The sequence below is a fragment of the Ailuropoda melanoleuca genome, chromosome 15 (assembly GCF_002007445.2).
Source record: "Ailuropoda melanoleuca isolate Jingjing chromosome 15, ASM200744v2, whole genome shotgun sequence".
Taxonomy (NCBI): Eukaryota; Metazoa; Chordata; class Mammalia; order Carnivora; family Ursidae; genus Ailuropoda; species Ailuropoda melanoleuca.
In genome coordinates this window covers 157,609-174,380 of record NC_048232.1, presented here as the reverse complement: position 1 = coordinate 174,380, position 16,772 = coordinate 157,609, and the positions used below count along the sequence as shown (strand labels likewise).

At 48.8% G+C, this 16,772-nt stretch overlaps 1 protein-coding gene across 1 annotated transcript in view; it reads left to right on the top strand.

Moving 5' to 3' along the window:
• Positions 1–16,772, top strand: part of DIP2C (disco interacting protein 2 homolog C) — a 351,333-nt gene that overhangs the window by 292,373 nt on the left and 42,188 nt on the right. Inside the window, exons 25-27 of the mRNA XM_034644335.1 lie at positions 2,143–2,273; positions 10,920–11,088; positions 13,030–13,200. Coding sequence (XP_034500226.1) covers positions 2,143–2,273; positions 10,920–11,088; positions 13,030–13,200 — 471 coding nt within the window. The remainder of the gene's footprint in view (positions 1–2,142; positions 2,274–10,919; positions 11,089–13,029; positions 13,201–16,772) is intronic.

Below are 16,772 nucleotides of genomic sequence, written 5' to 3'. Positions count from 1 at the left end.
TATTCAGTTAAATCGCTAAAGGTGAGATAGAGAAGTTTACCCAGTAAACCATTTTCTCCATAATGGGTGCTGTATAATGTCTGATTTAGTATAAGACCCATGAGTATGTGCTTATATGTTGAATATAAGTTTTGTAATACTCTTCCAAAGTGTAATTTGAACTCTGGCATTCCTGGTGGCTCCTGGGTACACATTTGCTCCACGTCTACGAGGACGTCTTGTGGAGGACCCATACGGCACCTGCTGTTTCCTTCAGCTCAATCGCCCTCTGGGCTTCCCCGCAAGCTGCTGTAGAGCTGCGGAGGCCCTCCCTTCCACTGAGGGGCTCACTCTCGGATGGGGTGTGCCGCTCATATTTGCCCAGGCCATGGACACTTACTTCATCATCAGCCAAAGTCATACCGCACGGAAAGTAACCCTTCCCTAGAGAAGTCCTTAGATGCATCCTAAAAATAAACACAGGTGCCCTCATCCCTGAGCGCTCCGACTGTATCTGCTCTCAGTGTCTCTTTCAGAGTCGAGCACAAGAGCTGCTTGTTTGGGGCTTGTGGAAAACTAATTCTTTATCCAGGTACAAATCTGTCTTCATAAGAATTGGGAATTCTTCTTCCAAAGTGGGCTATGGGTCTGTGATGTTGATAGGGTCCAAGATTGCAATGAGCTTGGACGTGAGATGTTCAGCTTTCCTGGTTGCTTTTTTCTTAATCTCTCTGCATTCTTGCCACTATGAAGAGATCTGTTCATGCTTACTCACCCTTAAGACCCACAGCCCTCTGTGAGCCCCAGGGCGATGGGAGAACCCATTCTCTGCTCTCCTTGAGCTCTCCACCCCCTTGTCAAAGTGCTCATGGGCCCCGCAGTTAACAGAGTTCTCTCTCAATTTCCCACTGGATCACAAGCTCCAACCTGTGTTTTATTCTTTTTTGCAGTTCGAGCACCTAATACAAAGCCTGATACAAGCACGTCCTCAATTAATATATTAGTATTTGCTGAGCTAAGCTGAAAAACTCTGTTCTTGGTACAAACAGTGCCTGCACAGAGCAGGGGTTCAGTAAAGGTTTATTTTAGTGAGAATGTGCGTAATTTTGGTAGTTAGAATTTTACTAATTCCCGATCAAGCAGGTGGGAGGTTGAAGGAATATTTCATAAATCCAGCATTGTTTCTTCTTTAAGCAAATTATTGTGGCTTTAATAGCAAGCTAAAATGAACTGCTTGTGTGTCCGATTCTAGAGCAATTCTCTGTTACTTTTTATGAATTCCGTGAAGTATCCACAGTGAACCCTGCTGGCCAGAGCGTCTGACAGCGCTCCCACATTCATGGCAGAAGCATGCCCCACCCCCGGCTTCTCTCCTCCGTTGCTGGGGTGACTGACAGGTGCTTTCCCAGACATTCGTCTGGGTCTGCCTGCGTGTGAGGGTGCATGTTCCCACCCCTCACTCGGTTCAGCTCCAGGGGACATCCACTTCCGATGAACTGAAGACATGTTTAAAACCACGAGCTTGGAAAGATTTTCCTTTTCCTCTCAGGTTGGCTTGACTAGAAAGCTTCTGTGAGAAAATTGACTATATTAGATACATTTTACGGTATCTTGTAATAACTCATGTTATATTCCGGCTGTGGGAGCCCTCCTCCTGTCACCTCGGTCGTGCGGGGACGGGGAGCGTTGCTGCTGGCCCACCCCCGGCTGAGATTCTGGCTCGAGTGTGTGTGACCGTCAGCAAACTGTCTTCTCTGAGCCTGGTTTCCTGACCATTGAGATGGGGTGTTCGTCCACTGTGCCCTGCTGGCCCTATTGCATGGCCCATGTGTCTAAATCAGACACGGTCCCGACCCGGAGAGGGGCCCTGAGCCAGTGTGTCCCCAGCTTCTTCACAGCATAGTGGGATTGCTGGAGAATTCTTTCTGTGCTAACCTTTTTGGCTGCAGGACGTGGTGACTTCAGCTGCAGGATTCCTGGGTCTGGGGGCCCAGGAAGTGTTGCATGTGGTTTAGCCCTTGAAAATGGGAGCACTGACAGGAATCGCAGCCCCCTCTTGTGCTGGCAAAGCCAGAGCGTGGCTGCCGTGGTGCCCTTCCTGCAGTCACCGTGGGGCGCTGGAGGTCGGGCTGCATGGACTGAGGTGGCCTTGCTGTCTTGCAGATGTCTCACGCAGCCACCAGTGCCTTCTGCCGTTCCATTAAGCTGCAGTGTGAGCTCTACCCCTCTCGAGAAGTGGCCATCTGCTTGGACCCTTACTGTGGACTTGGGTTTGTCCTGTGGTGCCTCTGTAGGTAAGTACCCTCTTGAACATCTTTACAATGAAGACTAAATCCGTCATGCACCCCCTTTCTAGACCATTCGCAGAGTGGATGCTAGAGTCTGGGGGGGGCTGCCACGTCTGGCCGGCTGCGGCTGGGTCACAGATGGGTCACTGTCCTGTCCCTCCTCAGCCCCGCGCTCCGGGAGGGCCAGATGCGTCTGCGGTGGTATCCACACTTCACAGCGTTTGCTGAGCCCCGCAGAGACCGCAAACTCTGGGCTCTTCTGGGAGGCTGCCTGGCAGGGACCCCTATTTCCTAGCGAGGACGCCAGCCTGAGGTTTCGGTGCTTTGCCTTTACCTAGCAGTCACCCCTGGCCTGGAATGTGTAGTAGGACAATGCACACTTCGGGCTCCCTCCTCCTTCGGGCTTCTCGCTGGCGTGGCTGGGAGGAACCAGGTGCAGAAAGGCAGGGAGCTCCCCATGAGAGCCCAGCAGAGTCCCCACCACGTCCGCGTCCCCGGCGCCCCAGGGCTGGCGTAGCAGGCTCAGCAGGTGTCTCTGGAGAGGGTGAATGTGAGGTGTGTTGGCATTTCTTCGGACTGTAGAATCTTTGGGGAAGACAAAACAGCCTGAAGAGCACGAAGACCGCAGGGGCCATAGCCCCTTGTGACACCGGGAAGTACTCACCGTTAGCGTCTTGCACAGTCTGCCAGAGTTGGTTGGGCGGTAGCAGACTGTTTTGGTAGCGTTAACGCTCGAGCGTCTGCACGCACATCAACAATGCCGTGGCGCACACCGGCGTCCACCATCCGGCTCCCACAGGCCAGCGTTCAGACGGCTTTGCTTCATCTCTCCTTCCAGTTTTTTCTGCCCCTGTGTTCCATGCGGCATTGTAAAGCAATCACCAAATGTGATTTCGCCATAAACTGTTCGGTGTGTGTACAGTTTTGTGACTGTGCCTTAATATAGATTTAAAACTGAGATGCTGTCATATGAAAATGGTCATGATTTCCTTTCTTCTTAATAGTCGCTAATGTCTTCTCTCATGTCTTTAAATGCACTTTGGAAAGCAATTATTCTAATGCATTCACCGTACTTAATAGTATTATGTTAGATTAAAATCCAGTCCTGTATTTTTGAAAAAAGGCTGGCATTCATTCTAGTTAGAACAATTAAAGTTTTTGAGAGCACAAATTCAATTCAATTAAAATATTCAGTGATTTTTGCCTCGCTACAGAATGCGTAGTATCGTGCGTAAATGTGTTTCTTGGGAAGTACTTCAGACTATGGCGTCGCAGCAGAGGGGCCAGCGACGTGCGGCCAACCGCGAAGGAAGCCTGTCCTGCGGCACTAACCCTAGAGGGGACTGTGTGTCCCTTGGCAAAGGCGCCCGTGAAGCCGAAGCAAGTGGATGGAGCGCTTTCCCGCCCCTGGGGCTCACCGAGCCTGACCCTCGTGACACAGCCAGAGAGGCTGCCTGTTGGTGGGAAGGTTTGACGCACACCGGTAGCAGCGAGTCACAGTGGGGCTCTTGAAAGGGGCCCTAAGGAGGCTTTTCCTAATGGTGTCTTTCCTGCAAATTCGTTCAGAAGTCATGAAATTACAAAGTTCTGCTGATTGCCTCTGCAACACTGACATAAATACAGGAGAGCTGTGAACTTATTCCTTCTGAAGTCTCTGCAGTAACAGATCCAGACAGACTTGCTTAGAGACTGGCCTGGGAGCATCTGCCACAGGAAGGATGTGAACGCCCGGCACCCATCGGCACGGGGGGTGCTGCTGTCCGCTCCGACGGGCTAGCGTTCCCTCAGGGAAGGGCCGACTTCACGGCTGGTCCAGGAAATGCACAAGATGAGCCTCAATGTCTTTTTGTGTGAGAAGGCGCTCATGGCATGAGGGTGACGTGCCCTTTGGAGGGGCTCCCACTGGCCAGATTGGGGGATTTCAGCACCAAAATAAAGATTATGATAGATAACACTGAATAAAACAGGAAATTATCTCACTATTCCAACAGACAAACAGACTGAAAGCTTGATCGATAGAGTAGACATCTAGAAAACAGTTGTGAGTTTCAAAGGGGCAGAGAGAACCTTCACAGCAGAGACACGGGGTCATGAGTGTCACCCAGAGAGTTGCAGTGAGGCAATCAGCATCATGTCTGGGGTCCTCCTGACAAAGACCCTTCCCTGAAGCACTGAGTCCAGGGAGCATCAGACCCAGACTGAGCGGTGCCCACAGCTGCTGTCTGTGACCACGAGTGCCAGTGTCACACAGTCACGGAAGCCCTGAGGACCCCAGCGGGTGGGCTGATGGCTTCTGCGGGTGTGTCTCTGAACGGTCTCCTTTCTCTATAAAAGTCATCGTCAGGACAACCGGCAAACGTGAAGGGGTCCAAGGCTTCGGTGGAAGAAATGTATCTGTTTCCTGATTTTGACGTCTTATTGGCTGTATGGAGAAAAATAAATTTGTTTACTGGAGATACCCGCTGACGTCAGTGACCCACCCTCAAGTGATTTGAGAGAGGAAAAGGTTATTTCTACTTAAAACTTTTCTGTAACTTTGCAATGCTTTCAGCATTTTAAGAAGTTTAATACAATTTTTTGTGTTTTCATCCTAAAGTTACCTTCAGTCATAAAATAGAGCATTGTTTCTTTGAGAATCATGATATAACAGAATTGTTTCAAAATATTCTTAAGATCAAATATGTCTTAAAAAGCATTTCCGATCATTGATATTCATGGGTTGGAAGTTTCAATATTGTTAAAATGGAAATTCTCTGCAAATAGATCTAGGATTTGAAGTAATTCCTGTCAAAATCTCAGCAGGGTTGGTTTGTTTTTGTTTTTGTTTCTTGGCAGAAATCGAAAATTTTATCCTAAAATACAAAAAAAGAATGCCCAATATCCAAAACAATTTTGGAATAGAATAACAAAGTTGGAAAGCTCAGACTTCCCAATTTCAACACTTACTGCAGTAAGCAGACCAGCGCCATGCTGGCATAAAGGTAATAGGAAAGTAGATGCAGAAAAAACAGCCAGTGAAACAGAATTCGGAGTCTGGAGACTGTGGTGACTTCTTATGTGTGGTCACTTCATTTCTCAACAAAGGTACCACAACAGCTCAATGATGAAAGGGTAGTATTTCCAGTGAATGATGCTCGGCAGCGTTGGACGTTCAGACATTGACGTAGGAGCTAAGGCTTTTAGAAGACAGAGGAGTCAGTCTTTATAATCTTGAGTTAGGCAGAGTTCTTAGATATGGTACCAGAGGTACAATACATAAAAGAAATACCAAAAATATGACTTCAATAAAATTAAAAATGTGGGCACATCAAACGACACTATTAAGAAAGTTGGAAAAGTTGGAAAGCCACAGACTGGGGAATAATTTTTGCGACTCATAAGCTGATAGAGTCCTTCCAACCAGATATAAAACAAACTCTCAAAACTCAAGAAGACGACCCACAACATGATTTAAAAATGGGCAATAGATTTGAATAGACATTTCACCAAAAATACAGAAATGACTTATAAGCAAATGAAGAGATGCTTAGCATTTATTAGGGAAATGCAAATTAAAGCTAGTGAGATAACACTTCGTACCCACTGGAGCAGATACAACCGCAAACCCCAGGAAGTAATGAGGTTGGAGAACTTGTGTTTTCTGGTTTCAAAACAATACCACAAAACAACAGTAACCAAGGGTGTGCAGAAACCAGAATTCTCCTCTGTTGTTGTCAATGGGAATGTGAAATGGTGAAACCACAGTCTGGCACGTTCTTAAAAATTAAACATAAATTCACAGTGTGACCCAGCAGTTCCGCCCTTAGGCATCTGCCAAAGCAAAGGGAAAACACCCAAAGCCCTGATGAGTGAAATGTCCCTAGCAGCCTTCGTAAAAACAAGGAGGAAAGAAAAAGACACACCCCACGGGTCCACCAGCTGGTGAAAGGGTGGACGGTGTGTGTTCGTGTCCGTACGATGTGGTACGGCTGCAGCGTGGATAAACTTCAGAAACAGCCCACGAGGAGAAAAGCCAGACTCAAAATCACATATTCTGTGATTGTGTCATGTGATGCCATTTATATGCGATGTCTGGGAAAGAAAACTCTACAGAGCCAGAAAGGAGGGCAGAGGTTGAGTGGGGCTGGGGTCGAACCACAACGAGCACAGGTGGGTTGGAAATGTTCCAGAACAACTCTGCAAATTTAGTAAAATCCTTTCAACTCTGTGCTTCATATGGGGTGGATTTGATGGTACGCGCATTATACCTAAATAAAACTCTTAAGAAGGAAGACAGGCTGTCATCAGGGAGCTGAGGTGCTCAGTGCAGACGGTAACCTGCCCACCGCAGGGTAATGTGTGTTGTAGCGAGCCAGGCACCTGCCCTGCTCCAGGTGCCCAAGTTCTGATCATTTGTGTGTTTTCTCAGATTAATAAGCTGAAATCACTGAATTAAAGGTGTGAAATTTTATGTTACCAAAATGTCTGATTTTTCCTCCTAGTCAGCCATGTTTTTCTTTTTTAAGATAGACTATTTTTCAGAACAGTTTGAGATTCACAGCAAAACTGAGTGGAAGTTACAGAGATTTCCCACATACTTCCTACGGCCACACTCGCACCATCTCCCCCATCATCAGCATCTCCCTCCGGGGTGGGTCTTCTTCTTCTTTTTTAATAATCTAGGACCCTGGTTGATGCATCGTCATCATGGACCAGAGTCCATAACTTACATCAGGGTTCACTCTTGGTGGTACAGGAAGCTCAGAGATAGACTGATCTTTGACAGAGGAGCAAAGGCCATGCAACAGAGCAAAGATCGTCTCTTCAGCAAGTGGTGTGGGGACAACTGCGCTTCTACGTGCGCAAAAAAATGGGTCTAGGCGCAGACCTCACGGTCTTCACAAGAACTAGCTCAGAATGGATCGTAGACCTAAAGTGAAACGTAAAACTATCAAACTCCTAGAAGGGAAAAGTCTGGATGACTTGGGTCATGGCCGTGACTTCTTAGATATGACACCAAAAGTCTCCCACGATAGGACGTAATTCATTCAAGTGAATCATTACCGCTCTACGAGAAACCGTCAGGAGAACGAAGAGGCAGGTGTGCAGAAAATACTCCCATGTGTCTTTAATCATCTGGTTCTGTCTGAAATTCAGATCGAGACTAGAATAGTTAAGGTTCCAGGAATTCTCAGAAAATCATCGTCTTCAGCATAAGCAGCCTGCTATTACTAGGTTTGTTTTCTCCAAGGAGATGTTTGTGGCGAGTGCCAAGAAGTCAGTTCTGGTTAGTAAATGAAGCGATGAATCGACATTGGTTGGGCTGAGTAAGGAAGGGCTAATAAGAAATCCGTGAGTAGTGTTCCCAGTCTGTCCTCTGTTATCAGCACTTGTTAATTATTTTCTTAATGTTGACATCCATCCTAGTGTAATGAGGAAAGTGGCGCACCGTACTTGATTTTCACGAGTGTGCCTACAATTCTCTAGCCTTGAATTCCACACGGGGGACCCCAGCCCTTTCATGTGGGAGTGATTCCGACCAGGCAGATCGTTCATCCTGATGTTTGTTCTTGATTAGGCTGGTTGTGGGTGTTCCGTATTTCATTTTCTGTGGTTTGGATCTCCTTGCATAGTACTTATAAAGTAAAACCCTGGGAACAACATGGAAGTGATGAATTGTCATCATTAAGAGGAATATCATCATAAGGTTTTTGCCCACACTTTGGTTCCCTAAGCCGTGGGGCTCAGATGTCACAGAACGTGTTTGGAGCCCAGCATTGAAAATGTGAAAATCATTGGTGAGATCCTGCGACTGTAAATCTGAGCTGCGGTACAAAGCGTGCAGGGAGACCTAGTTCAGTTGTGTTGTTAGCCCTGATTCATGAACAGAAGTGGACGCATGCTTCTTGGCGGACAGTTAGGATTTCTGAGGTGCGTAAACTGCAGGCTTGTTAGATCTTAGGTTGTTCAAATCCCATAGTTGATCCCTGAGATTGTTCTTTTGACGTCCATGTAGCGGAGGAAAATTTCCTGTCGTGTTTGTTTCTTCCTCCTCCATGTTGGAGTGAACACATTCGCTACCAAGAAAGCTCTAATTCAGAGTGACATCACGTGTGTGTGCTGAGTCTTTGGAGGCCATGGTGCAAGGGACAGACAGCATGACTCTGCCCAGGGTTGCAAAGGAAACATCAGTTTCTGTCAGCTCAGGCCAGGCGGATATGCCCTGTGTGTGTGTCCACGTCCCCAGGGGCAGCGCACCTCTGGGAAAGGGTCCTGGCAGCAGAGACTTGTCTTATAGCCCTGGGGAAAGCATCTCCAAATTGCTCTGTAGGACCTCTGGGTATATGGGGTGATGGCATCCCTTGGCCACTAGACATAGGGGTGCAGCTAGGGAAATGTTTGGTTTCTTTCCGAGTCCAAGTGTATAATTCTCGGAAGGTTACTTTGAAAATAACATGGTATGCCTCAAAAGTGAGGACACAGGTAAGACAGGCCAGCTTCTGACACTGGATGGAAACTCTGATTTTTCAGGAAACTCAGCTCTGGATACAAGAGCTTCTGGGTATAAGTTTGTTTTCTCAGACTGTGAAGTCCAGGCTACATTGTTTGATAGAGTGTTACTCACAGTGGTTACAGCACACGGCCTGCGCTCAGCTGTTTGAGTGGGAGCGGGACTTGGTGATGCAGGTAGATTCGTTGTCCTGTGTTTTGGTGTCGAGTAACCTTAGTATAAACTGATCTTTCATGACCTGAGTTAATTTCTCAAAGACAAATCTTACAGAAACACTGCCAGAATTTCGAGTGCTACGGTCATGGGAACGGGCTCCTCCCTAATTTTGATAAATTGACTCTAAAGGTAACTTCTGCACGTTTCCATAGGGCTCCACCGGCGAGCACGGCTCTGGGCAATCACGTGCCCAGCGGGACGTCCGTAGCAGCAGGATTTCGGAGGAAATGTGAAAGGCGTGGGTGTAATAATCCTCTCTCCTGCTCCCTGAGAACAGTAGTGCATCCTCAGAGCTCTGCAGGTTTCCTCTAAACTCGACTCAGACCCAGCGCTGACTAGGCTGACGTTTGGGTAGCCCTTCAAATACAGTGTCTGTTTGTTCTCAGACTCCCTTACTCGGAAGGATTAAGTAAAATCCAGACATTCTCATGGATGCACGTACCACTGAAAAATTAGCTCCCACATGATGATCCGATCTCCATCCTGGAGTGACAGTCGGGCTTTCTCCGCACGCGCTGGTTGTGGACTGGGGTTGTGCTCAGTGTCCTGCGTTAGCAGAACCTGAAGTACCCACCAGCTTGAAGGGTTTGTGGTCCCGATGAGAAACGTATGATTGGGTATCTCCAGGTGAGGGGTGTGTGTGTGTGTGTGCGCACGGCGTTCTTAACAGGAGCCTCTGAAAGCTGTCAGGAGCTGGCACAAGCCATGGAAAGGCGTGGGGGGCAGCGAAGGGGGTCACAGCTATGAAGGGAGACAGGCAAGTCACAGGTCAAGGCGGGGTGGGGGATCCTGCCTGCCCGAGGCACTGGCAGCTGGCTGGTGGCCCCTGAACCCTCACATGGCAGCATAGCCAGGTCCTTCCAGAAGGGACATCTGAGGGGTAGGTACATAGCAATGGACTAAGGCACTTTCTAAAGCAAAAACAGAGTCTTTAAATGGTATTTATTGTAATATACACAATGAGCCTGTTGGTTACTTGTTAAAGTTCCTGCTTGTGATTTCCCCTTGGTCAGCCAGCACCCTGGGGTGGTGGAAGGGGGGGAACCACAGGCGGCTTTCAGCTCACAGTGTAGAGTTTCCTCTAAACTCTCACTCCCAACTCAGCATCTGTTCCTCCCTGGAGGAAGTAGTCTCATTTAAAAGGAGAAATTGGCTTACGTGGGACTTTATGTTACTAAAATAACAGTTATCATTTGAGTGTGCTTTGAGATGTTTGAGTGTGTTTAATATGGTGTGTGCGTGAATAGTGACTGGCATACGACCTTATTTTCTACTTCTGCTATTCCTTCACAGGCAGTCAGATTAATTACCCTTCCTGTCTTGTGCATTAACTTTAATTAAGCAAAAGAAAGCACTGCAGTGTTACGTGTGTGTGCAAATTACTCACAACTGGATAACTTTCACGCTTTTGAATTTTAGTTTTCAACATACAGGGATTTAAGATTCCCCCATCAGTAATGCAGTAAAAGCCAATGGTCTAAAAAAACAAAAACAAAAAAATGGATAGGACGCGTGGCTGGCTCAGTTTGTTGAGCATGCAACTCTCCATCTTGGGGTCATGAGGTTGAGCCCCACATTGAGTGTAGAGATCACATCAAAAAAATGGACAAAGGATTTGATTCCTCCAAAGAAAATATGCGTTTTTATAGATGCAACCCTGTGTTTCCTGCATTTTGCAAATGTAGCAGCCTTGAGAGAACCCTGATGGCCTCGTAAGGTCTAGAGGTTTCAGAGGCGTGGTCAAAAAGGCGGTCACCGAGTCAAGATTCCTGGAGTTCTCTTGAGCTTTGCAGAATGTTTTCGTGAACACACTTGCATTTTGTATTGGCCAACCTGGAGGGGCAGTGGTGGGAGTGCCCCCCTCTTGAAGTGGGCAGCATGTGTTGCTGAGGCACGGGGGTCCTGCAGCCCCACCCTCACGTGGCCCTTCCCGTCTCTCTCTGCAGTGTGTACTCCGGGCACCAGTCCATTCTCATCCCGCCGTCTGAGCTGGAAACCAACCCTGCCTTGTGGCTTCTTGCCGTGAGTCAGTACAAAGTCCGGGATACGTTTTGCTCCTATTCAGTGATGGAACTTTGTACCAAGGGGCTGGGCTCGCAGACAGAATCCCTCAAGGTAAGCAGCCTGTCACAGGCCTCAGGGTGCTTTGGGGAGCCCATCCGAGTGTCCTAGAGAAGCACCTGTCACAGGGCATGGCAAGGGTTGCTGAAGCTAAAATAATCATTCACAAAAGCCAAGGTGTACTCCGCTGTCCCCTGAAGCTCCCAAAACTGGTTTCATGTGAAAACTTGATTTTATACGGTGAATGATTGCTCAGTGCCCCAGAGAGTCACAGGTCAGGGTGTGCCCTCTGATGTCTGTGAGTGCATCCGGTCTGCCCGAAAGGCCCTCAGTGGCTTTTCCTCCGTTGGTGAGTTCACTTGTTCAGTGAAGTTAACTTTATTCTGATGTTGGTGTTCAAGCCGTAGGTTTGAATTTAGCCACTCATTTTTGTTTTCCTTGAAGACCTTGATTTGTAGGTCTGCATCCTAACCAGAATATTAGCATTTCCCTCCATTTAAGTCGATAACATTCTGATAGACATATTTTCATGGTGAGGTAGTCATGATCCAAGTAAGGAGGGGGGTAATCATATGACCTGTTTTCGATTTATATTCCAACTACCATCCATTGTTCATATGCTCAGATGTGTGTCTTTGTGTATATACAGATTATATTTGTGTATGTGTGAGACATGTGCACATGAATTATCTACACACAAACGAATAGTAAAGCATTACATTTATCTCCTGAATTTTATTTTCCTGTTTAGACCTAATGCATTAAGCTTGAACAAGAAAAAAAAATGCAAGATAATGTTGATATTATGCTACATAAACAAATATATAATTGTGTGAAATTATAGATATAGGAAAAGAAATTTATAAAATGTAATTATTACTTATATCACCTATGTTATTTTATAAAACGATGGAGTACATTTCACAAATAATAACATAATTGAGTGCTTTCTAAGCCCTTGACGTATTGATTTAATCTTTACAATAGCCATCTGAGATAGAAAGCACTGTTGTTAAAGAGGAGAAATCTTAAGTTACAGAGAAATTGAGTACCCTTTCCAGGTCCTTACAGTTAATAAATTTTGGAGCCAAATTTTGAATCTCCAGCTCCAGGTGCACCGCCTCGAGACCCAGGCCGCACTGCCTCCCCGAAGACACACACCTGGGATCACACATTTGGAGTGTTTTCTGTGTGGCTCCGTGTGTATGAGATCATATCCGTGCAGGAACCTTTGGGGCCAGTATGCCCCCAAGCCATGCCCCCCTGCACCGTGCCCCCGCGTCTGTGCCCTGAGCCCAGGCTGCGATGCAGGGCCCGGGAGGGCTGCGTGGCCCAGCGTGTGGCGGTTGTCCTGCTACAGCTCTGTTCCTCTGGAGACTACCGCTCGCCACCCGCCTCCTTCCCCCCGCCCCTGCAGACGCCCGGCCCGGCTGGGAAGCGCCCCTGCGCGCAGTCCGGTGCTCGGCTCTCTGAGGTCCTCCTTTGCATCTTGCTGTCTTGCCCAGTTGAACGTGGTGCAGACCCGAGCTGAGCTCAGTCATGCACAGTCCTCAGAATTGAATAGGATCTTTTCAGTCTCATGGGACTTACGAGGAGTGCTGTCTTTACAAAATTGTCTAAATATTTTACTTCTCCATTCTGATTTAAAAATAGTTCTTCTCATTTCTGTCCAGTGTGTGGTCCTGTGTATCCGTGTTCAGGGGTGTGTCTTGCTTCCCCAGACCCTGTCCTGTAATTGTTTTTCCAGGACCTTGCTTCTCCTCATGCTCCTTGCTGCTGCATCTCGCTGTTATTTCAGAGCGGTTTGTGAAGGCACCCTCAGTCCTCTGATGCCTGTAGGGTTTTTTCCCCACACAGACGTCCCAGGACCATTGAGTGATGTGGACACACAGAACCCTGTCTGCGTGGAGCGCGTGTTGCTTGTATCCATCTGGCTAAGGAGCTCACACCTTGAGCACTGGAAGGCTGACCTCTTACTGCTGCTGTTATTTCTAGGCACGAGGACTGGACTTGTCCCGCGTGCGGACGTGTGTGGTCGTGGCAGAAGAGCGGCCTCGGATAGCACTCACCCAGTCGTTCTCCAAGCTCTTTAAAGACCTGGGTCTCCACCCGCGGGCTGTGAGCACGTCCTTCGGCTGCAGAGTGAACCTGGCGATCTGCTTGCAGGTGGGTTTCATCGGGATCAGTGAGCGCTCCCGTCAGAGGGTGACTTTCAAATGGCGCCCTCAGCACGGGGTCCTTTCTGTGGCTGATGCTTAGCTACGTCTAGGAGGTGCCTTGTAATCAAATGCATGTGGTTGGTGCACACTTGTTTGGTTGGGGTTTTTTTTCTTTTTCTTTCTTTTTTTTCCGTCTGTGTTTGTGAGTAACCATTATTGACAGCTAGCATTCAGAGCTCTCGTGTCCTGAAACATTTTCACTTTGGTAACATGAGTAGCAGTTGGCCCACACCCCTCAAGTCAGGCTTTTTAAAGATGGCTGAGGAGACAAGTGTTTCTCTGCGGCAAGAAACGCTGTGTCTTGAAGTGCTCAGTGTCCGGGACAGACAGGAGCTTCTGCAGGAAGAATGCCGAGCAGTTAGCAGGTCCGGGGCTTTGCTGCGGTGATGGCAGCTGGAGGTAGACATGGCACTTCCTGGCTGCACGTGCAGGGCACAGGCATGAGGCAGCCCCCTGACGTGACCCGCGTGGTAACCATGGCAGAAGAACGCTTGCTTGCTTGCTTGCGTTTCTTCATTAGCCACTTGCCACCATCTTCACTATTCCTTTCATTCTTGCGAACCCTTAACACGGGCGTGTTCATCACGGGGATCGCCGGCCAGGGCAGGGCTGCCCGAAAGGAAGGACAGGCGTCCCCACGTGCCCATCCCACAGCCTCACCCGCAGCAAGCAGCCCGGGCACAGCTGCAGGCCTCATTTCTCAAACAAATCGGCCGGATAAACAGTGTGCTCACCCAGGTGCTGCAACGGAGCACAACCCAGCAGGTGGCCCCCGGTCTCCCGTCCTGCTCACCCACTGTCCCCGCCATTTCCAACCCCAGAGCTGGTTGCTCACAGTGACCCCGGGGGTGACCTGGGAAAGCTCCCAGCTGGCCACGTCCTCACCAGCGCTCCAGGTGCTGGGACTTCACCACGGACAGTGGCCGAGAGCAGACTCTGACCATGTGACCCATCAGATGAGATCGCTCCAGAAACATTAGCTACAGAAGGCGTCTTGTTGGGTTTTTATTTTTATTTTTTTTATTTTCTACTACATCCAGAATGACGTTGCTGTCATGGGCCTGGTGCTGTTTTGGAATCTTGGCAGCATCTTTAATCATTTTTGTACATTTTACATTTTTTTCCCACGTGTTTGCTTTATTCTCATTTCCAGCCAGTTTTCCTTTCTCCTGAATGGTTAGCTTTGGAAACTAGCCAGAAGCGTGAATGCGTGTAATGGCTGAGCTAGAGTGCACCGTGATTCCGCCGTGCGGGCTCACAGCCGCGGGCCACGATGCTCGGGGAGAGGGGCGCTTCAGGAGTGAGGCGTTTCCTGGCTGCAGGGAGGCGATAGAGCCTATATCCTGTATTTGATGCAACACCCCAGGTCACACAGCAGTGTCCCTGCAGCTCCTGGGGACACCCCAAGAATCAAGTAGCCTTGTGTCAGCCTGGGTCAGATTTTACTCATTGAACTTCTTATAGTCCATGAGGTGGACACTGAACAGAGCTTTCAGTGTGAGTGAAATACTCACATGTATATACAGTAGGAGGGTGAAGAGGGACTTGCACACAGGGGGTCACAGAGGGCCTTCCCAGTGGGCAGCATATCAGCAGGGTGCCCCAAGAAGCCAGAGGGTGGGTGCAGAGGCCTTGAGGCAGGGCTGGCCAGTGGGAACATGAGTTTTCTATTAACCATTGCAAAAACTTCAATGTGTGAGATGACAGTCGTGAAGCAGCAGGCAGAGCCCTCAGTCTGCACAGAAACCCACGTGTCGTGCTCCCCGTTGTGTTTCTGGAGGGCCTGACCCACAATAAATGCCCAAAAAGATTTGTTAAATATACTAAAACTGAATTTTTATGAATGTGTAGACAAATCAGGGAAATAACCTGAATGGTTCTGAATTTTTTACAGTTGGAACTTTTTTTATAAAGGAGTATTTCAGAAAACAAATCAGAAAATACATCAGCCAATAAAGAATTACACCCATAATTCCATCCACCCAGAAATAATCGCCATTAATCCCTGGATGTAAAAACATCGTAAACACAGAAAGCTATAATGCTCAATCCCCAATACTGTACCGAAATGTTTAAAGGCATTGGAAATTTGAGTTTTCCCTTTGTTGCAGAATTAGAATTACCAACATATGTGAAATCGGGAAGTGGGCATCCTTGTTTTCGGTTGATGTGCTGTTTTCCCAAGAGGATTGTGTGTCCCGGTGACTCCGTGGGCCTGAGGTTTGAGCCACTGTTCTCTAGAGCAGCCCTGGTAGAAGGGACGAGTCTCCACGTGTGCCCGATGCGTCCTTGTCCCCTAACGGAGGGACGCTGTCCAGACAAGGAGCGGAGCCTCACCCACGTGCTCACGCCAAGTTCCTGGGCTCAGGGTGGCCGGGTCCACACGCCACTTTCAGAAGGGTTCCCGGGGCTTTGGGGGAAGGCTGAGGTTCACAGCGGGCAGCTATTTGTGACTCCGGGATAAAATATATCTGCTACATGAGATTGTAACGTTACGTGGAGACAAACTAGGGTTGGTTTTACTTGGCGAGGTTGGTTTCCAATGATGGCACTCTGAGTCCTCCTCCCTCCCGACTCGGTACAGTTTGACACTAAGGCTCGTTCTCCACTATGGCGTCTTGGGTGCTTTCACGTTCCGGCCGCGACTCGCGCTGTCTCAGCCTGAAGTGCACTTGCCCCCCCACCCACGGGCCAAAATCCTGCTGTTCTTTCCCGGCCCCCCTGAGTGCTGGCGCTGGAAGTGCTGTCCGTGCTCTGAATCCCCGTGGTGCTACAACCCCCACTTCACGCGGTGTGCCACGGCTCACCGTTGTCTCTGCAGACACTCAGGACCTTCCTCTCGGGAAGGACTGTCCGAGCCCCGGGACAGCGCCTCACGGGCCGAGGCGACCTCACGGACGTCCCACAGTTCGACTCCTTTAGCTGCATGTACAGTTCACTTTGGAGACACCAGGCACACTTTTTCGTTCAGAGTCCAGCCTCCCGTGTGATGTGAGTCCATGGCAGCAGAATTTCCTCCAAAATCAAAGCTGTGGAGTCACTGGTAGCTTTTCCTGGCCGGTGGGAATCACAGGCTTGCTGCCCACTGTTAGCTCAGGTGGCTGGTCCCAGGTCTGCGCTTCAGAAAAAAGACTTTCACCCCAAGACAGAAATATTCTCCGACGAGAAGATTGGGCCGTGTGGTTCCAGGTAGCATCTGGGTGGATCTCCCCACAGCTTGCTGGGGCTGAGTTAGCTGTTCTGGGACGGAAGACACTGAACCCCAGAGCAGCTAAGACGATGTCCCCCGTCAACCAGTCAGGGAGGCAGACATGGAACCTTCACTGCTCCTGGACCACGTAATCTAAGCAGACGTGACAGTGTCCACAGAGGAGCCCGTCCTTTTTGGGTTTCCTTTTCTCTAGCATTTCAGATGAGACCTGCTGCTTTGTACAAGCTACATGGGGCAGCCCAAAGATGTGTGTCTGGGGTGGGGGGAAGGTTGGGGGTGTTCTCTGCTCTGTGGCCTTGGGGCAGTGG